This window comes from Manis pentadactyla, chromosome 3, assembly GCF_030020395.1.
Source record: "Manis pentadactyla isolate mManPen7 chromosome 3, mManPen7.hap1, whole genome shotgun sequence".
Lineage (NCBI taxonomy): Eukaryota > Metazoa > Chordata > Mammalia > Pholidota > Manidae > Manis > Manis pentadactyla.
Genome location: NC_080021.1, coordinates 39,692,008 through 39,714,766, shown reverse-complemented (window position 1 = coordinate 39,714,766; position 22,759 = coordinate 39,692,008). Strand labels below are relative to the sequence as shown.

The window sequence follows — 22,759 nt, the reverse complement described above, 5'->3', positions numbered from 1 at the left end:
GAGGTTAACCTTGAACCTTTGGTAACCACGAATTTAAAGCCTGCAATGGCAATAAGTACATATCTTTCAATAGTCACCCTAAATGTTAATGGACTGAATGCACCAATCAAAAGACACAGAGTAATAGAATGGATAAAAAAGCAAGACCCATCTATATGCTGCTTACAAGAAACTCACCTCAAACCCAAAGACATGTACAGACTAAAAGTCAAGGGATGGAAAAACATATTTCAGGCAAACAACAGCGAGAAGAAAGCAGGGGTTGCAGTACTAATATCAGACAAAATAGACGTCAAAACAAAGAAAGTAACAAGAGATAAAGAAGGACATTACATAATGATAAAGGGCTCAGTCCAACAAGAGGATATAACCATTCTAAATATATATGCACCCAACACAGGAGCACCAGCATATGTGAAACAAATACTAACAGAACTAAAGGGGGAAATAGACTGCAATGCATTCATTCTAGGAGACTTCAACACACCACTCACCCCAAAGGATAGATCCACTGGGCAGAAAATAAGTAAGGACATGGAAGCACTGAACAACACAGTAGAGCAGATGGACCTAATAGACATCTACAGAACTCTACATCCAAAAGCAACAGGATACACATTCTTCTCAAGTGCACATGGAACATTCTCCAGAATAGACCACATACTAGGCCACAAAAAGAGCCTCAATAAATTCCAAAAGATTGAAATCCTACCAACCAACTTTTCAGACCACAAAGGCATAAAACTAGAAATAAACTGTACAAAGAAAGCAAAAAGGCTCACAAACACATGGAGGCTTAACAACACGCTCCTAAATAATCAATGGATCAATGACAAAATCAAAATGGAGATCCAGCAATATATGGAAACAAATGACAACAACACCACTAAGCCCCAACTTCTGTGGGACGCAGCAAAAGCAGTCTTAAGAGGAAAGTATATAGCAATCCAAGCATATTTAAAAAAGGAAGAGCAATCCCAAATGAATGGTCTAATGTCACAATTATCGAAATTGGAAAAAGAAGAACAAATGAGGCCTAAGGTCAGCAGAAGGAGGGACATAATAAAGATCAGAGAAGAAATAAATAAAATTGAGAAGAATAAAACAATACCAAAATCAATGAAACCAAGAGCTGGTTCTTCGAGAAAATAAACAAAATAGATAAGCCTCTAGCCAGACTTATTAAGAGGAAAAGAGAGTCAACACAAATCAACAGTATCAGAAATGAGAAAGGAAAAATCACGACGGACCCCACAGAAATACAAAGAATTATTGGAGAATACTATGAAAACCTATATGCTAACAAGCTGGGAAACATAGGAGAAATGGACAACTTCCTAGAAAAATACAACATTCCAAGACTGACCCAGAAAGAAATAGAAAATCTAAACAGACGAATTACCAGCAACGAAATTGAAGCAGTATTAAAAAAACTACCAAAGAACAAAACTCCCAGGCCAGATGGATTTACCTCGGAATTTTATCAGACATACAGGGAAGACATAATACCCATTCTCCTTAAAGTTTTCCAAAAAATAGAGGAGGAGGGGATACTCCCAAACTCATTCTATGAAGCTAACATCACCCTAATACCAAAACCAGGCAAAGACCCCACCAAAAAAGAAAACTACAGACCAATATCCCTGATGAATGTAGATGCAAAAATACTCAACAAAATATTAGCAAACCGAATTCAAAAATACATCAAAAGGATCATACACCATGACCAAGTGGGATTCATCCCAGGGATGCAAGGATGGTACAACATTCGAAAGTCCATCAACATCATCCACCACATCAACAAAAAGAAAGACAAAAACCACATGATCATCTCCATAGATGCTGAAAAAGCATTTGACAAAGTTCAACATCCATTCATGATAAAAACTCTCAGCAAAATGGGAATAGAGGGCAAGTACCTCAACATAATAAAGGCCATCTATGATAAACCCACAGCCAACATTATATTGAACAGTGAGAAGCTGAAAGCATTTCCTCTGAGATTGGGAACTAGACAGGGATGCCCACTCTCCCCACTGTTATTTAACATAGTACTGGAGGTCCTAGCCACGGCAATCGGACAAAACAAAAAAATACAAGGAATCCAGATTGGTAAAGAAGAAGTTAAACTGTCACTATTTGCAGATGACATGATACTGTACATAAAAAACCCTAAAGACTCCACCCCAAAACTACTAGAACTGATAGCGGAATACAGCAAAGTTGCAGGATACAAAATCAACACACAGAAATCTGTGGCTTTCCTATACACTAACAATGAACCAACAGAAAGAGAAATCAGAAAAACAACTCCATTCACAATTGCATCAAAAAAATAAAATACCTAGGAATAAACCTAACCAAAGAAGTGAAAGACTTATACTCTGAAAACTACAAGTCACTCTTAAGAGAAATTAAAGGGGACACGAACAGATGGAAACTCATCCCATGCTCATGGCTAGGAAGAATTAATATCGTCAAAATGGCCATCCTGCCCAAAGCAATATACAGATTTGATGCAATCCCTATGAAACTACCAGCAACATTCTTCAATGAACTGGAACAAATAATTCAAAAATTCATATGGAAACACCAAAGACCCCAAATAGCCAAAACAATCCTGAGAAAGAAGAATAAAGTAGGGGGGATCTTGCTCCCCAACTTTAAGCTCTGCTATAAAGCCATAGTAATCAAGACAATTTGGTACTGGCACAAGAACAGAGCCACAGACCAATGGAACAGACTAGAGAATCCAGACATTAACCCAGACATATATGGTCAATTAATATTTGATAAAGGGGCCATGGACATACAATGGCGAAATGACAGTCTCTTCAACAGGTGGTGCTGGCAAAACTGGACAGCTACATGTAGGAGAATGAAACTGGACCATTGTCTAACCCCATATACAAAAGTAAACTCAAAATGGATCAAGGACCTGAATGTAAGTCATGAAACCATTAAACTCTTGGAAGAAAACATAGGCACAAACCTCTTAGACATAAACATGAGTGACCTCTTCTTGAACATATCTCCCCGGGCAAGGAAAACAACAGCAAAAATGAACAAGTGGGACTATATTAAGCTGAAAAGCTTCTGTACAGCAAAAGACACCATCAATAGAACAAAAAGGAACCCTACAGTATGGGAGAATATCTTTGAAAATGACACATCCGATAAAGGCTTGACGTCCAGAATATATAAAGAGCTCACACGCCTCAACAAACAAAAAACAAATAACCCAATTAAAAAATGGGCAAAGGAACTGAACAGACGGTTCTCCAAAACAGAAATACAGATGGCCAACAGACACATGAAAAGATGCTCCACATCACTAATTATCAGAGAAATGCAAATTAAAACTACAATGAGGTATCACCTCACACCAGTAAGGATGGCTGCCATCCAAAAGACAAACAACAACAAATGTTGGCGAGGTTGTGGAGAAAGGGGAACCCTCCTACACTGCTGGTGGGAATGTAAATTAGTTCAACCATTGTGGAAAGCAGTATGGAGGTACATCAAAATGCTCAAAACAGACTTACCATTTGACCCAGGAATTGCACTCCTAGGAATTTACCCCAAGAATGCAGCAATCAAGTTGGAGAAAGACCAATGCACCCCTATGTTTATCGCAGCACTATTTACGAAAGCCAAGAATTGGAAGCAACCTAAATGTCCATCGGTAGATGAATGGATAAAGAAGATGTGGTACATATTCACAATGGAATACTACTCAGCAATAAGAAAAGGGCAAATCCTACCATTTGCAGCAACATGGATGGAGCTGGAGGGTATTATGCTGAGTGAAACAAGCCAAGCAGAGAAAGAGAAATACCAAATGATTTCACTCATCTGTGGAATATAAGTACAAAGGAAAAACTGAAGGAACAAAACAGCAGCAGAATCACAGAACTCAAGAATGGACTAACAGGTACCAAAGGGAAAGGGACTGGGGAGGATGGGTGGGTAGGGAGGGATAAGGGGAGGGAAGAAGAAGGGGTTATTAAGATTAGCATGCATGGGGGGGTGGGAGAAAGGGGAGGGCTGTACAACACAGAGAAGGCAAGTAGTGATTCTACAACATTTTGCTATGCTGATAGACAGTGACTGTAAAGGGGTTTATAGGGGGGACCTAGTATAGGGGAGAGCCTAGTAAACATAATATTCGTCATGTAAGTGCAGATTAATGATACAAAAAAAAAAAGGCAGTTCCTGTGTGATGACCTCCAATGAGTTCTACACAGGGGTATAAAGGGCATATAAAAGTGTAGGCAAAGGGCCTGTTTGTGTTTATACAGAGGATCAAAGCCTAATTTGGCTACCCCGAAAATCAACTAAGATACGATATGAAAAAGAACTTCCAACATCAGCACTCTCTGGAAGACTCATGCCAGAAGATGATCATCAAAAAACCCCAGCAAAGATCCACGCACTGCTACAGGTGTAGATGCACTCATCCCACCAGTTCCTGGACTTGCCATGGGAATGAGGAAGGAGATATCTAAGCTGGCCTGTGCATACAGTAAAACAACAAATTTGACTGGATCTATACTGTTGGAACTCAACCAAGAATTAGGAGAAGTGCAAATTGTAGCGCTCCAAATCTTACAGCTACAGACTATTTACTGTTAAAAGAACATATGGGATGTGAACAGTCCCCAGGAATGGGTTGTTTTAATTTGTCTGATTTCTCTCAGACTGTTCAAGTTCAGTTGGACAATATCCACCATATCATAGATAAGTTTTCACAAATGCCTAAGGTGCCTAACTGGTTTTCTTGGTTTCACTGGAGATGGCTGGTAATTACAGGTATGCTTTGGTTATGTAACTATACTCCTATTATGTTAATGTGTGTGTGCAATTTAAGTAGTAGCTTAAAACCTATACATGCTGAAGTTACTCTACAAGAAGATATGTTAAAGAAATAATCAATCTTCCCATGTTTTCTTCTGCCTGCTACTTCTATAGCTTTTCTTCTTCCTTCCTAATTACAACCCTTAAATAGAATTCGTGCCTCATATCAAATTTACCGAGTATCATAATTCTTCCAAGTGGTAAAGATACCTCAAGACAAATGCTGGGCATAGAAGCCACAGGGCATAAATATGCAAAGAAGTAAAAAGCTAACCATTTCAAACAATAAGGCTTCTCTCTCACTTACCAACTTTACATTTCCCTATATGGCCCCGGAAAATGACTGGTTAGCCAGAGACGGGTAAGATTCCTCAAGGGAGGAACAACCTAAGACAGGCACAGTCGCAGGGGGTCATCAGGTGAGAAATTGGGAATCAACAGAGGTGAGGCTTAGAACCTCACCCCCCCGTTCTGAGAGAAATCTTCTGCATACATGGATGTTTTATTGCCCTTGTCTAGCTTGGATTAACACAGTCTACAGGCTCACCCCTGATCATCTACATTTGCTCTCTTACAACACTAAACTATGTTTTCTACCTTTATCTTGTATCTACCTACCACTTCAGCATTTTATTAAAAATAATAATAATAAAGAGAGAAATGTGGTATCCACATATAAATCAAGTATAAAAATCAAATGAGTATTCATATTTGAACTGTTTATAGTTCATAATGCATGAGCAAAACCAAAAGTTTCTGTGATGACTGCCCTTGTACTGTTCACCATGTAACTTATTCACTATGTAAGAATTTGTTCTCCATGTAAGAACTTGTTCGTTATGCTTCAGAAGATTGGAGACTGATGAAAATTAGGCTTGGGGTGGATTAATGATTGTGCATTGAGCATTGACTACCCTATACAGAATTTTATTGTTAACAACCATTTGATCAATAAATATGAGAGATGCCCTCACAACAAAAAACAAAACAAAACAAAACAAAAAGTACACACTTCCAATTGTAAAATAAATAAGTAAGCGGGATGTAATGTATAGCATAAGGAATATAGTCAAAATATTGTAACAACTTGGTATGGTGATAGCTGGTACCTAGAATTATCATGTATATAAATGTTGAATCACTGTGTTGTACACCTGAAACTAATGTAATGTAATACTGTGTGTCAACTACCCTTCAATAAAAAATAATTATCTACAAAAAAAAAAAAATCACAATGAAATGCCATTACACACTTAACAGGATGACTGAAATAAAAAAACAGTGACAACACCAAATGCTGATGAGGATGCAGAGAAACTGGATTTTTCCTACCATCACTAGTGGAAATGAAGATTGCTACAGCCCCTCCTAAAAACAGTTTGGCAGTCTCTTTAAAAAACTAAACATACAACTTCCACATGACCCAGCAATTGCACTCCTGGGCATTTATCCCAGAGAAATGAAGATTTGTGCCCAAAAACCTGTTCATGAATATTTATAGGTGCTTTGATAATAGCTAATGCTGGAAACAACCAGATACCTTTCACTGGGTGAATAGTTTAACAAATTTTGGGCTTTCTATAACATGGAATATTGCTCAGCAATAAAGACAAACAATTAGTATATACAACAACCTAGATGAATTTTTACCCTCTAAGTACAGTCAATTCTCAGAGTAATCATGTTCTGTTACATCACTGTCAACATTAATGACTGAAGACTGAATTATTGCCCCAGGGAAAATACAGGGTTAGGTTCCTGCAAACCTCTGGTTCACAACATTTTCATCAACTCATCAGTACATAACCCTGTTGGGTGTGTGTTTCAGCAGTTTTACTGAGGTATAATTGATATACAAAAAACTGCACATATTTAATTTGTTCAATTTGCTGACTTGGGACATATGCATATATCCATGAAACCATCACCATAATCAATGTAATAAATATATCCACCATTTCTAAAAGTTTTACATATATTCCCGAAATGGCATAATTATAGAAATGGGAAACATATTAGTGGTTGCAAGGGGCTAAGGAGAGTCAGGGGTAGGAGAAAGTGGATGTAGCTATAAAAGCCAACACAAAGGTTTCTGTAGTGATGGACATGTTCTGACTCTTGACTGTGAAATGCCAATATTCTGGTGGTGATACTGTACTAGTTTTGCAAAATGTAACAATTGAGAAAAACTGGGTAGAGAGTGCATAGATCTCTGTACTGTTTCTTACAAGTGCATGTGAATATACAATTATACCAAAATTAAAAGTTTAAACAATAATTGTTTAAAGCAAAAATAATTATAATGTAGTATGAGTCTTACATATATGTAAAAATAAAGTCTGGTAACAGATATCACAAAGGGTAGAAGGGGGAAATAGAAGTACACTACTGTGAGGTTTTGTGAAGCAGTATAATATTTAACAGTAGACTGTGATAAGTTAAAGATGTGTATAAAAACTGTAAAGTAACTATAAATAAAAAAAAATTATGTAGCTAAAAAAAAGCCAATGAATGGAATGCATAAAATAATTAATCAAAAGAAGGCACAAGGGGAAAAAAAAACAATAAAACTCAGAAATTGACAAATCCACAATTATATTTGAAGATTATAATGTTCTTCTCTCAACAACTGAAAGAACAAGTAGAGAGAAAATGTACAAGGATACAGGTGATTTGAACACTATCAACTGCTTGATGTAACTGACATTTATAGAATATTCCACCCAATAATGACAAAATACATGTACATAGAACATTTATCAAAGTAGACCAAATTTTGGGTTACAAAACAAGTTCTAGTAAGTTTCAAAGGACTGAACTCATATGCTGTATTTTCTCTGAACCCAAGGGAGAAAGAGTGAGGCAGAGAGAAGGATTAGGAGGTTGCTGGATTCATCCGGGCAAGAAATGTTGAGACCATGCTGTAAAGACAGAGAGAAGGGGAGGGTTCTGAGGGTTAGCAAGGCCACAGAATGGGTAAGTCTCTATCACCCGGTAAACACACAGGGTAAGAGAGAGGGAAACTTCAAAGGTAATGTCAACATGGTTGGTTTGGCATTTAGCAGGTGGTAGTGGGTGTCCTGCTTACCAAGGTAGGGAACAGGAAGAACTCTAGGATGGGAATGAGGGAGAAAGGATTAGTCTGGTTTGGGGAAAGGTTGACTTTGAGGTACCTATGAGGCACCTGGTGAAGATGTCCAGACGTCATTAGGAAATACTGGATGTTTTGACAAGGACCTGGGTAACTGATTTCAGAGAATACATAGAGGAAAGATAGAAATGGAACCCTGGGGGAAACCAGCATTTCAGAATTGGTCAGAGTGAGAAGCAGCTCACAAAAACAGAGGTGGAAAGAGAAGGAATTTTGAGAAAGAAGAAATGGTTGACAACATCAAATGCCAAGGAAAGGTCTAGTACTGTGCCTGCTAAAAAACCTCATGGATTCCATGGATTTAGCAGCTCTGTGTCCTGGTTGCTCTAGTAGTGTTTGTCCTCTACTAGTTAACTTTCATTTCCTGAGTAAAGAGGATAATCCCTCTTAGCTCTCTAAGTTATTTCAAGAATTTAATTCAACAATAGATGTGGCAGTGCCAGCACAGTACCTGCAGAAAGCAGGCACTCATAAATTTGATCATCAGGGTTTCTCCCACAGAATGGTGGTTGCCATAGGGGAGGGAGGGAGGGAATGGGGGAAGGGGATAAAGAGGTATAGAATTCCAATTATAAAATAAATAAGTCATGAAGATAAAAAGTACAGCATAAGGAATATGGTCAGTACTATTGTAATGTCTTTCTATGGTGACAGACATGAACTACACTTATCGTGGTAAGCATTCTGTAGTGTATATAATTGTCAAATCACTATGTTGTACTCCTGAAACCAATATAATACTATATGTCAACTGTTCCTCAATTTAAAAAATAAGGATTGCTCTTGGGAGAAGATGTCAACGTAAATATGACGTCAAGGATCTTTAAGAATAACTCTGCTGGTAAGCATCCAGTTTTCAAGGGTAGAGATCTTGTTAGTACTGAGTACATATTAAGTGCTTAGTAAATAGTAGCTGTTATTTCTATATGCTACTATTCATGCTATAGCCACCCTTCAAGCAGTAGAGAAACCTATTGTTGGAAGGTGGGAAGATTGGCGTCTCTACTGCCATGGGTGGAGAAGTTGTAGCCAACAATAGATAGGTTTTACCACTTAACATGGCTTAGATGCCAGTCCACTGAAGATACTGATTCAAACAGTAGATCTATCTCCGTAGGGCCAACTTTGTCATCTAAAAACGACAGAATTTTTAAATCATAGGTAGAGACTTTAAATTATAGATAAGGCGCAATGCCAGGATACTCACAAGGAAAGTGACCTGCCAGCACTTCACTCTGTTTATATGGAAAATGACATCCTGGGTCTGGTTATCAGGCAGGGTTACGCAGCAGTTGATCTCATGATCGCCAACAGAAAGAACAACGCTGCATCCCGGTTCCGGGTAGTCACAGACACAAGGGTCCAGCTGCACATACCCATAGTGCCGTACAGCCTGGGACAGCTCCAAATACTGCTCCAAGGGCAGGGGTGGGGAACAGGAGGAAGCAAAAGACCTCGTGAGGCAGATTAGAAGACAGTTTTTAAATGCAACTGTTTAATAACACTTTGTTAGAAAGTGAGAAGTCTTAGGTAGATGTTGGGACCTCATGTCAGAAGCTACTGCCATTCCAGTAGAATATGTGGAATTGAGTGAAAGCAACTTTTTCTTCTGGACAACATGAATGAAGACAATGCCCCTTGTGCTCTCCGACAATAAGGCCTGGGGAAGTTTATGATGTGTCTTTCTAGGGCTTGGGACCATTTCTGCCTTATTCAACATAGTGTCCCTGCTTCTGGCATAGTGCTTGGTATGTCGGAATGAAAATATTTGATGAATGAATAATGAGTAGAGAAAAGAATAGAGTGAATCAAATGGATAAGTAGATATGATTCTATCTCAGCAGATTGTGATAGTAAAACAAGCAAAATGTGTACATTAAAAAATACCATCTTTTAAAATACTAAGCTGAGGTCAATGTAGAAGGAAAATAGTTAATTTTTATAGGCTTCTTTACATGGTATGAACTGTGAGAAAACTGATTTTGCCAAAAGCAATGAAATGAGAGCAGGAGTGAGTCTGCTTTTTAAGTAGAGTTACAGACAGCCCAAGAGTATCAAGGGAACACCTTAATGTGACTTTTAAGGTTTAGCTTTTCCCTCTGCTTCTGATGTGATTTAAGAACAGAGAATACTTACAGTTCACACCTGTGGTCCCAGACTCCTGTCCCAACATCTACCTAAGACTTCTCACTTTCTAACAAAGTGTTATTAAACAGTTGCATTTAAAAAGCTGATACCAGCTTGGGGTCCTCCCCCTTGTTCTTCCAGCTTTCACCAGGGTCCTGCCTGATGGTGGGTGAGATATGTGTGCAGAGAAGGCAGTCCTCACTTTCCACATGGTTGGGTCAGAAAGAACCCAGAGACAATCTGGCTCATTAACGATCCTTTCCTGAAGCAAGGTACTTTTCTCTCACCTTCAAGGACTACACAAAGTGCTCTCTAATAAAGTGAGACATGTTGAGGCATATGTGATGAGGGACAGCTGACCCTTAGTACAAGGTGGGAGTGATATTTGAGGTTGCTGTCCCTCCCAGTCACATATTCTGCCAGCGCGCAGGGCTGGACACAGGCACTCGACTTAGCACACACATGAATTAAGCTGCAGGGCCTCCTGCTGGGTCAGTGAGAAACCTCAGAAATGACAGGTTGTAAGTAAATGCTACCTGTGCAGGGATTGGGCAGGGGCTGAATAATCTTGCCACAGAGCATATAAGGTAGTTTCATGCACTTGCTATAATAGTTTATTATTTATTACATGGTTTGAATCTTTAATTGCTTGCTTTATTGCTTGGTAAAACATTTAAAATTTTTTTGTAATGAACGTTTGGCTGATATGCTCTAAAAAAAGATGCAAGTGTTTAATTAAGAGTTACGCTCCATTTCTGAAGAAAGTTGGTGATGAATAACTCTCAAAATCTTTGTTGGCGTTTGTCTTTCAACAGGAGGTGTAGTGATATTACTAATTATATGAAAACTAGAAGACAGAAATCTACAAGGATTATCTCCTTGAAAATTTGTTCTTTAAAAAAAAAGAAAATTAGTTCTTTTTAAAACTGCACCTGAAAAAGATAATTTAACATGTATAACTGCAGAAAGTATGTCCATATATTTTAATCTAGATCAGGGGTTGGCAAACTTTTCTGTAAAGATTCATATAGTAAGTATTTTCGATACTGCAGGCATATGGCCTCAATTGCAACTACTCCCCTCTACCACAAAAGCAGCTTTAGACAATACATAAATGCATGAGCATGGCTGTGTACCAATAAAACTTTATTTATGAAAACAGTGACCCACAGGCCATAGTTAACCTATCTCTGATTTAGATCAAATGACTGCTTCTCTGAACTAATTTCAGTCATTTTCAATTCCAAGTTTTCTTTGTATGTGTATATCAAGTAAAGCAATAGTTGTTAATATGCTGGCTCCATTAGCAAAGGAAAAGCTTCACATACACTTAAATAATGCTGGTTTTATATCAGTATCTTTAGATGTTTCAAGAGAAAATCAGTTAATTTGAATCTAATTATGTACTCAAAGTAAAGTTTTTTAAAGACCACCATTACAGACAGTATGTTAAAATCAGGTAAAATGATCATCATAGAAAATAAAATTTGTTCTGTGGCAAAAAAACATAAACATGAATTTTGGTAGAGCACAGCACACAGTAAAAGCAATATTATTACTAAACTATTGAATTAAGACTTTATACAGCAGGAATGTACTTAGAATTTGTAATTGTACCCAACACTTGTACCCAAAAGTCAGCTCTTGCCCCACACCACCCAATCAAATAGCAGCAGTATTTTATCCATCAAAATAGATGCTATAATTGCCAAAATGTAAAACACATAGAGAAACTGAAGTCTGAAATTCTTATGATGAAACTCTGGTGGAATACCAAGGAGAAAGAAAGTACTAAACTGTGGCAGTACGCTCTTTCCTTTCTTACTTCCTTTTTTTTTTTCTTACAGCCCATTGATAAAATGAGTCTCCAGACATCTGATCCTTTGAAGAATTACTTTCTATATCAACTTAAATATAAATGAGTCCTCTAAATTTCATTTGCATCTTGTCAAAAATCAATGTTGTAGAGGTGCACACTGGCAAAAAGAGGGAAAAAAAAGTCAACACAATGAACCAGAGGCCAATTTCTTCTGTTAAAATATGTCTTGTCTGTCAGACTCATATACATTGCTTGGAGACAGGGGAGTGTAATTTGATGCCAACTTTATGGAAGCTTTAAAAATAGATGGTTAGAAATATTTTCTAAGGAATAATAGAACATGTACTCAAAGGCAGAGGATGTTGGCTGCAGTGTTCAGGGACCTTCAGCCATGAACCATGCCAACTGTTGGGAATCCACAGGGCGTGTATAACTTGGACATAGTCCTGGACCTCATGGTGCTTGCTGCCAAAGTGACTTACAGCAGCAAAAACTGGAAACTACCTGACTGCAAATAATGGGAAATTGGTTAGCAAAGAGATAACATCATTATAAAACAGAATATTCTCTGGTCATAAAAAGTCATGCTGAGAGTCTGTATTAACTTGGCAAAACACTCACAATACATTGCCTGTATTTTGTTAGAATCTTTAAACAACAAGTATTTATTTTATAATCAGAAAAATTAATAAAGCTATTCTCATTTTTAAAAAGAGCCCAATTTTCTATGTTTGACAGGTTACTAAAAAATTATTGAAACAGCTCAACTCCAATATGTTTCTTTAACTCCCTCCCAAGGGAGTTTTCTTCATGCAGTGTTTGATTCACCTTTGTTTGGTTGTCTTCTTTCTGGAGAGCCTCTAATTTCTGCTTCTGCATCTCTGTGGGTTTGGCCCATTCTTTTTCAATGTCTTGAATTGCCTAGAAACAACATAAGGTATAAAATTAGCAGACTTAGCAGATCTGAATTAATCTGACAAAAACATACTCATGTATGAAAGGCTATAAAAACAGCCCCAAGTAGAGATATACATATATAGATAGAGAGAGAGAATATTATAAAGGTTACTTTTTAAATTAGTGGGTGTAGAAAGAGACTGTTCAACAGTTTGGGAACAACTGGCAGCACTTGGGAAAGAAATTAAAAGTCTGCTCTTGACCCATACCACCCAATCAAATCAACTCAGATGGAGCAAAGATTTCAATGAGAAAAATGAAAGAAAAGAACCAGAAGAAAACAATAAATACCTGATCTTGAGGTAGGGAATGTATTTTTAAGTTACAAAGACAAAATGTCATTACAAAGGAATATGTAACTACATGAAAATATAAACTTTTGCACATAAAAACTACCAAGAACTAAGAAGTAAATGACAAACCAGGGAAAATGACCACCTCACATTTGGTAAAGAGTTAATATTGTTTATATAAAGCAATAGGAAAAAATATAAACATCCCTAAAAGGGAAATGGACAAAGGATATGTGTTAGAAATTGGCAAAAAGAAATTTCAAATGACAAATATATATTCAACTTCAAATAATCAAAGAACAATATTGCACCTCAACTTGGCAAAAACTAAAACGTGTAATATTCAGGGCTGGCAAGGTTTAGGGGTAACAAGTTCTGTGTAAATTTAAATTGGCACAATTAGCCTGTGCAGCTTTTATTTATTATGCTGGAAGAGTTTTCCACCAGTCCTCAGTTGGATGTTAATCCCTCAAGGGAAAACTGTATCCTTTACCTCAGTGTATCTTATCCAAAGTCTCACATCCAGAAAAGGCCCAATAATGCCCTGACAATTATTAGGCACTTATTTGTATCTTAGTCTGATGGTAAGTCTGTGCTGCATCCCTCAGTGATATTGGTAGGTTATGCATTACCTCCAAGAGGAGAATGAAAAGCCAAACACAGTTTTTGACATTTCTGTTCAGTTTGGGGAGAAGCAGATGGGTTTAGAGAGAAGAGCTAATATTTGTTGAGAACCTGTTTTACACAGGCTTTCCCATTGACTTTTTTTCAAACATTTCTGTGGAGTGGTAACATTACCCTCATTTTATAGGTGGGTACACTGGGGTCCAGAGAGGTTATGACTGTCAAGACAACCAGCAAGTAAGTGGCATGAGTTGGATTAAAACCCAGGTCTGACCACTACACCAAGCCCTCCTACCCTTGTCCAAGCCTCTAAATCCTTCATGTGTAGGCAGCTACCCACCCTAAGACTTTCTCCTGGTCACCAGCTGTTCTCAAAACTGAAACTATATATCATATCAAAATGGAATCAACACAGACATGAAGAACTAAAAACCCTTTTCTTTCGTGAATTCTACTCGATGTTAGAGAGGACTCTAACTGTAAGGACGATTAGCACAGGGAAATGATATCAAAGAGAAAACATGGCTAAATAAAGAAGATAAACAGCAATTATGGCAGTAGGTGCAAACCAGAGATACATCATTCATCACTAGGGGACCCGGGACTCTCAAACAGAGATTTAAATATCCTCCATCAGAGGTGACATGTTTTTTCTCACTACCTTTGAAAAGATTTGACCCTGATTATAGGTTCACAAGTCATCACCCAAGTGTATAATATACAGTACCTCACTCCAGACAATGAGAGTCAAGTTTGTAGACATATGTCTCTACTCAGTTTTATGGTTTCCTGAAGACTGGCTGATGGAGAATTAGGCAGAACCTACTTTTTTAAGTTGAGTGAAATCACATAAGCCATGGTTTTCAGGAGCTTCAATCACACATGATCTAGTACCCTCCAGAGAGGGTACAGCAGTGAGAAATGGAGAGCACCCTTTAACAAGGCGTCAATCACTCAGCTCCAGCCGGTTGAAGTGTGGCAGAGCAAGGCCAGAGATGCGAGTAGGCTGGACCCTGCACAAGGGCACTGGCAGAGGAGGTACTGGGGGGCTAATGAGGCTAATGATCTACCCATGCTCCCCTTGCCAAGCCACAGGCCCTGACATGAGGATAGGCCCACCTGGAGGAAAAGCAGGCCTAATTTTCACTAAGTTACTATACATGCCAATGGTGGCCCTGCTGAAATGCAGGCTCAGAATTGATTAAGCCTCAATGTTTTTGAGAAAATTCAGAAATTTATACATTTATATGCAATCTTCCATTTTGTTAATGTCATTCAGGTTTTTTTAAAAAAGAAGAAAGAAATGCATTGCAGGAGCCCACTTTTGTGTGACACTAAGCAAAATCACTGCCAATTAAATTATGACACAGTGCCTCATGGCAGTCCTGTGCAGTGCATGAACTGGTCATGCCAACCTTTCCTGGCTAGTAATTGCTTTTCCTTTCTTCTGAGGCATTTGGTGACATCTCCTGCCTTCAGCTGCACTACTCAGCCTGTGCTAGGCATCCTTTTCCATACACCTCAGTGTAAAACAATAGTTCCCTCTCTCAGGGCACATAAAGTGCCTGGTTGTTGCTTTGCAAGAAAATATGGAACTGTGGTCAAAGACGAACATTTGCTATACTAATATAAGTGAGAACCCTGCCACTCTTTGTTTTTCTATGTAAATGATAACTCCCATTCAATGCAGAATCACAGTGTGAACTTTTCAAAGTAATTCTGAAAGACAATGAGGCTCAACACATGTAATATATCAACAATACACACAGCTCAACTAAAGGGAAATCAAGATGAACAGCTATGTCTCGGTTAGCTATTGCTGCGTAAGAAACCATTCCAAAAATGAAGATTTGCTTAGGACAATTCAATCAAAGCAATGCAGCTGCTTAAGACAAAAGCCAGGGCAGAAGTCACCTTTGAAGCATGTGCTGAGGCTCTTTTCCTCTTCTGTGCTCCTTAGTAAACCAAAGCATCCAAAATCCATCCCTTTACCTTTTTGCTCTACCCAAAGTACTGCAGTAGGTTCTATGAATGTTTCCTTGTCCCCTTGAAAAACTCATTAAAAGTAATGACTGACCCAACACTTATCCTCTCTCTTCATTTCTACCTTCTCAATTTATGAAAGGCCACACAGTGTAGCATCGTAGAATCGCAGTACATAAAAGCCACTTGCAGTAAGTACTGTTAAATCCCTCTTCTCCAACCTCTACATCCAAGCCTACTCAGTCCTTTGGCAGCAAACCACTGGTTTTGGCTTCTCAAAAATGTGGGTGGTGCCAACTGCCTCAGAGTTATTATGAAGCTGACATGAAACAATGCATTTAAAATAATTAGTACAATATTGGGCCACCACAGGGCTTAATGCTGACACTGTGCCAGGAATGGTTCTAGTTTGGGGATACAGTAGTGAACAAATGCCCACTTGTGTGGAAAAATTACTCTAGTAGGGAATAGAGTAAACAATATTAAAAATATATACACATAAAACCACAAGCATACACACATATATTTATAATGCTAAATGGTGGGAATGCCAAGAAGAAAATAAAGCAAGTATGCCAAGATTTGGAGTTGAATCTGAGTGAGACAGGGGGCTTGAAACAGGGAGAGGACCCCGCCACTCTGCCTGCTGCCTGGGGACAGACTATGGGATATTCTCATGGAACTCCTTAAAAGAATGTTTCAAACCTCCCTTCCAGAATTGTCAAGCCAGGTCTCAGAAAGCATCAGGCCTCTGAAGATGCTGACTTGGTGAGGGTGAACACTGTTGGGGAGCTGGTGAAGCAGGAGGGGGAACAGAGGTTGGGGGTAACTGGAGGTGTACCACGGTGGCAGCATCTGCTGACCATTCACTGTGCAGCAGAAGCTCCATCAGAGGCAGGGAAAGGGAAGGAGGCCAGACTCTAAATTTACTTCTCTGGGGTCTGGAGGGTAGGGTAGGCAGGACCAACTACATAATTTGCAGTGTCTAATGCACAATGAAAATGCAAGATCCCTTGTTCAAAAATTGAGGATTCCAAGATGGTGACAGCAGACTATTGAACAAGTGTGGGGCCCTTGTGAGCACAGGGCCCAGTGCAGTTTCACAGGTCACGGGCCCATGAACCTGGCCTTACGTGCATGTATGCTACTTGCTGACTCAGGGTAAAAGAAGGTTATGCTAAAGTGAGATTTAGGGACCACATGTGACTTTAAATTATCAGGGATATCCTTTCTGGGCTTATGGATGTGAGCCTAGTATGTCAGCTGCAATTTCAGAGAGATCATTAAAATGGAGGTAGAGTTCTTGTTTTCCCCCTGAGCTCTATTTCTTTTTAAATTCTTGTTTATTCTTACTGTGGTAAAATATAATAACATTTATCATTTTAACCATTTCTAAGTAAACAATTTAATGGCACTAAAAACATTCACAATGTTGTGCAACCATCATCACTGTCTATACCTGACCCTTTCCCATCATCCCTAGTAAACATTCTGGATGCAACGGTAACTCCTCCTCTCCCCCAGGCCCTTGTAACCTCTGTTCTACTTTCCGCTTCTGTGAACTTGCCTATTCTAGATATGGAAATAGAATTCTTAACTATTACAATTTTTCTAATGGTTTCAAACTCAAATGGCCTATAATATATGGCATTTCAATGTTCCTGGGTACCCTCACCTGCATATAGATCAAATCTACAGCTGTTCTGCAGTCCATCAGCATGGAGTCGAGGGATGGGTCCATGTACCTGTGTAATTCAGGAGCCGCAAGTTAATTCATGACACAGCTAATGGGCACAGCTGGGAGCAAGTGCTCTCTGAAGGGGTGGCCCTCTGCACGTTGACCCAAGACCCTTTTCTAACAAAGGCACACCTCTCTACTCGCCTAGCTTTCAGTTTGTCCCCCGACCTCTTCCAGTTCCTATTTCCTTTATACTTTGAGTTCTTGCCAGGTGGGCTCTGAGAGTAAAGATGTAAAAAATAAAGCTTTAGGGGAATGTTCCACATCCTGTTCATACTCAGCCCCAAGCTTGGTCACCAAGTCCCGCATGCCTTTCCCCATCCACAGTACCTGGGACACTTAACCTGCCCATACCCACGTCCGTATCACTGCCCGAATCCGGGCCAACCCTCCTCTCTTGCCTGAGCCGCTCCAGGAAATTCCTCATCAGGCTTTTTCTGCCTCAGTCCTGTTCCCTCAATCTCTGGCTACACATTCTAAGTGGAGTGGTCTTTCCCAAGTAACCTTTCAGACTTCCAGGAATTAGACCGTTTATCCAGCTTGCCTCCAAGACCCCTCATGGGACACCCAGCTTTCATTTCCAGCTCCACCTCTTACCCCCTCCCCTCCCGCACTCTACATTCCAACCATGTTTTCCCTCCTCTCCCCCACTATGGCAGACCATTCCCCTCGCCGACCTCCTTCCCTGACTTCCCTGCCTCTCCTGGCAAGCCTCATCCTCATGCCCCTCCTCTGGCCCTCCTCCCCATGCCTGTGTGAGCAGTCCATCCCCTGTGCTTCCTTAGCACCCTGAATTTACCTTCATCACTGTTCTGATCAAATTAATCTTGACATCATGTGTGCAGACCTCTGAGCCCAGGGGCTGGATCCTATTCAGAAGTGCCCTTCTGGATCTTGCAAAGAGCCAAGGCTCCATGTCTGTCTAACAGATCCAGAATTGCTGGGATGAGCTGAAATTACTGTTACTATATAGGCATAGTAGCATGTTAAGAACTAACAGAAAAGGTCAGGAAAGGGTGCACTCTGGCTGGTCTAGAACCAGTGTGAAGGCAGAGGTAAGAAGGATCACTGTGTAGATCTGTACTCAGAAATGCAGAGTCAGCAGCCTGATGAGACTGCCGCACACTAGGGGAAGGATGAAAATGTTGCTCGAGGATCAACATCATGCTGGGGGATGGGGAGAAACAACTGAAGCACTCCTGCTTATACCCATTTAGCTATTCTTCCCATGCACCTCAGGGGCCCTTGTGTGGGAGGGAATTACTGAGCATATGGGATGACTTAATGTAACTGTCACAATAATTGTATGAGGCTGACTCTATGATTAGTATTTCCATTTTCCAGATAAAGAAACCAAGGCTTAGAAAGCTTGAATGACTTGGCTAACATTACTCAGCTAACTCTGAGAGTGCTGGGGCTTAGATTCATGTACTCTGAGCCCAGGAACGACTGTGCTCAGCCACCCACTCTAACAATCAGCTGTTAAAAGAACAGCTACTCTATGAACTCTTACCTGGAACTGCTAAAGCTTTTTCCTTTTCCCCTTCTCAGGGTTCCGTGCCACAGACTTTGACAACTTCTCAGAATACTTTGGAGTAACAGTAATACGAACTTCTGGCCTTGCTGGAAATATCCTTTCAAAACTCAAAACTACAGATTGGAGCTCCAGCAAGGCATCATAAGGTCAAGCTAACTACTATTCCTAGATTTCTAAATGTCTTCCGTTATAGCTTCTGTGCTCAGATTACAGAATAACTACAGAATAACCAAAGAAGCAATCCCATAAAGCCATGGTAATAAGCACTGGGAACTACAGATTACAGGACGTGTGGGGGTGGGGGGGGTAGTGTCCTGCTTCTTGTTATTCTCTGTTTGCTCTCCATTAGGCCCCTTGCTTCTGGGGTCAATGATACTATTTTCTGCAAGGTGTCCTTTGACTTTGGAATATGGCCAGTCCTGGTATATATGCATTTATTGTTAGAATCTTTTAGGAAGGCTGAATACTCAGAGTCAAATTCACTGCAAGTTGGCTGAGCCTGCCCTATGCCTTCAGGGAATACCACAGTTCAAGAGATGAGTCAGAGCTGCTGAGATCCTTCCATTAACAGTAACCCATTCCAGCGCAACTCTACTGCCAGCAGTTCCTCATCATTACCTGCTTCGATCCCCACCCCAACAGGCTGTTTTTCAAGCTTTACCCTCATGGTTGCCATGCTCATGATAATATCCCTCAAATATTTACTTGAGCCCAGGACAAATACTCTGATTCATTCCCTCCCTCTCTTCTTCATTGTTCCCCAAGCTCCTGGTTTCTCTCTGGCTCTTGGCCTGTGAGCCAACATGGTGAGACTGACAAGTCCTGACAGACAATGGTAAGAAGTCCTCAAATACCTGCCGACACAATGAATGCTCACTCACCACTTCCTGAGGCCAACCTTGCAGTTTTCCACTTCAGAACTTCGAAGGCTAACATAAGGGAGCTCAAAGTCCACCAATTTTTTCATGACTAAAGAAAGGGGAAAGGGAGTCTTACTAGTTGAAACAGTACAAACAGGTTACACACAGTGGCTTTAAAATGAGAAAATAAAGCACTACTATTGGAAAGAGTAAGATCGCAATAACATTCTTTCCATTTGTACATAACTTTTAACTTTGTAAAGTTCATTCAAAAATAAACAGCATTTGATCCTCACAAAATACCAGCACTGAATAGGGAATATTTTACAGTGTGATGCAGATGAGGAAACTGAGGCCCAGAGAGGCCTAGTGCCTTCACCAGCACCCCACACATCCTAGTGGCTGAGCCAGCACCCCAGACACCCTAGTGGCTGAGCCAGCACACCACACATCCTAACTAGGCTGAGCCAGCACAAACCCCTTAACTTCCAACTCAGAACCACCTCCCCACATCTTCTTGAGGACATACGTAAGCTACTTTGAGATTACTGATACCATTTCACAGCTTAAAACATTGTAGTATCTGGAAATGTACTGTAGAAAAAAAAGCTATGTGAATTGTACTGCCCTCTTTTACTATCTCACATTTTGTTAAGAATCTAAGAACTTATTTTAATCATCCACATTTTGTAGCAAATATTCCTTAACAAATGATGGTAAAATGCTGGTGTGATGGGCTATCCTGATGTGTGGCGTCTAGCACTCCATTCACAAGGGGTTGTGGCATGGCTGATGGTTAGCAGCCAGAGGCAAGGGTGACAAGGACATCAGGACTGGGACTAGGGCACAGGAGGAAGTGCAGTGCTGGAAAGACCTTGCTCCTGTCCACGCTACCTCTCTGGAGCTGTTAGTCCCCGACTCATCCTGAACACAGATATAACCTCCCATCCTCAAACTTTTGATCCACAGTAGTAGGGAACACACACTGGGGAGTTCCCCGAGCAGGGGTGTGACCAGCCCCTCAGCTGTGACCCTGTGTCTCCTGGACTGAGTGCCTACCCACACTTGTCTATGCTGGCTCCTGGCTGCCTCGCATTCCTTCCCTCCTTACCTGAAATCTTGCTCTCCTGGCAAAACTGAATGAGAAATAGGCCAAAGTAGCCCAACAGCTCTCGACACAGTCCGATTTTGTGTGACACCACCTTTAATTAAAGACAAGTAAAAAGGGGAAAACTTAGGAGGGTCTACCATGCTTCCTGTGACATGCAGAATGCAAAACTGCCAATTAAAAGTGCTTTAATGGAATGGGAACATTAAATCTTTTCTGAATCTATAAATGGTACAGTCATTTAAAAAAACACTTAGAAATAAAAACAAATTAGATTGAAGAAAGTGAAATCCAGTTTCAACACAATGGGCATGAACTGGCCTCAGCTCAGGCTGGTTGTCCCACCTCAGATACAGAGGCATCTCCAGGATCATTTTGGTCTTTATTGCCCACTGGAGGGCAGCAGTCATTCTCCACCCACATCTGTCCTATGATAACTGCCCCTGGGACCCACTCACCAATTTACCTTCCTGTGGGCGGGATTATCAGACACGGTTTTCCCAGTTGGCTGGCATATAAACGGTATGAGTTACTGTCTGCCTCTGATATCCCAGACCTGTTTCTGACATATTCTACTATGGTCAAGTCTAATTTACTACAGTGTTTGCTCAGTGAAACCTCAGGTCGCAGGCACAGGCTGCTGTCATTTCATATTCCTCTCTGACCTTTATATCAAATGGCTTTCATTTCAACACCAATGGCTTTGTTTTTACCAGTGGGTCATGAAGCTGTAACCTCGTAACATTTTACATTCATTCATCTTCCCTTAGCAGGAACTTCTAACTACTGTAGATTCTTCCCCTCTCCACCCACCCAGCTCACCCCTCTTTAAGACTGGACTCCTGAGTGACTGCTTTGCATGCCTTGTCTGGATTCCTAGATCACCTTTGTAACTCTCCTGGATTTGTCTGTAAGGCACTGTGCATGAGCTGACACTTTAACCATGGCTCCAAGTTGTCAAAGTGACAGCTGCACAAATACAGGCTCAAAGGGGTTTGTCAGAGATCTGTAAATTACCTCATCAGACAGTCTCATTAGGTGGATGGTATGAGTGGGTGCCCTGAGTAAAGCTTTGAAAATCAAGAAGAGTCTGGGAACTTTCACAACTTTTATTCAATGCTTACCCCCACTCTCTGTCTTTCTACCTTATTCCTCCTCCTTTTGCCCTTGCAAAACACCCCAAACCAAACACAGGTGCCTCTGTGTGTAGAGCTGAGTGTGTGTTGGTAGGTACAGATTGTAAAGACACATTTTCCTGGAGAAACATGACCCATGGCTACTCAAATTTGATTTCTGTCTGCTCTGAGTCCTTCAGGCATGGGAAAAGGAAGATGAAGAAGCATTTTATAATTTATAAAGACACAAATACAAGCACCTTTTGAGAGGAGTAAGGTCAACAAAAAGAGACACAATAAAATTTCCTTCATAGCACAGAACTAAAAACTATGCTTCAAAACATAAACACCACCAATAAAACTACATCACTACAAATGCATAAATAATGGCAAAGAGATTTTAGCTTGTAGCTGATCCTTAAAGAGCCCAGCAGGATAGAGGTGAGGTAAACAGGAGAAGCAAAGTGAATTTAGTGGCAAGCAAGCCTGAGGGGGTATAAACAATGAGTTTTAATTACAAAATCTAAATGACATTTTTATGCAAACTAGAGAATGCCCTGGTCCCTAATTCTCATCTCTGCCTGGCAAGC

At 40.1% G+C, this 22,759-nt stretch overlaps 1 protein-coding gene across 7 annotated transcripts in view; it reads right to left on the bottom strand.

Annotated features, from left to right (window-relative positions):
* Positions 1-22,759, bottom strand: part of SNX31 (sorting nexin 31) — a 66,343-nt gene that overhangs the window by 19,052 nt on the left and 24,532 nt on the right. For all 7 annotated transcript variants that reach the window (XM_036876466.2, XM_057497858.1, XM_036876468.2 and 4 more), the window contains 5 exons: positions 21,058-21,148; positions 19,968-20,055; positions 17,487-17,556; positions 12,783-12,875; positions 9,216-9,419 (listed from right to left, as the gene is read on the bottom strand). In XM_036876466.2, the coding sequence (XP_036732361.2) occupies positions 9,216-9,419; positions 12,783-12,875; positions 17,487-17,556; positions 19,968-20,055; positions 21,058-21,148 (546 nt within the window). The remainder of the gene's footprint in view (positions 1-9,215; positions 9,420-12,782; positions 12,876-17,486; positions 17,557-19,967; positions 20,056-21,057; positions 21,149-22,759) is intronic.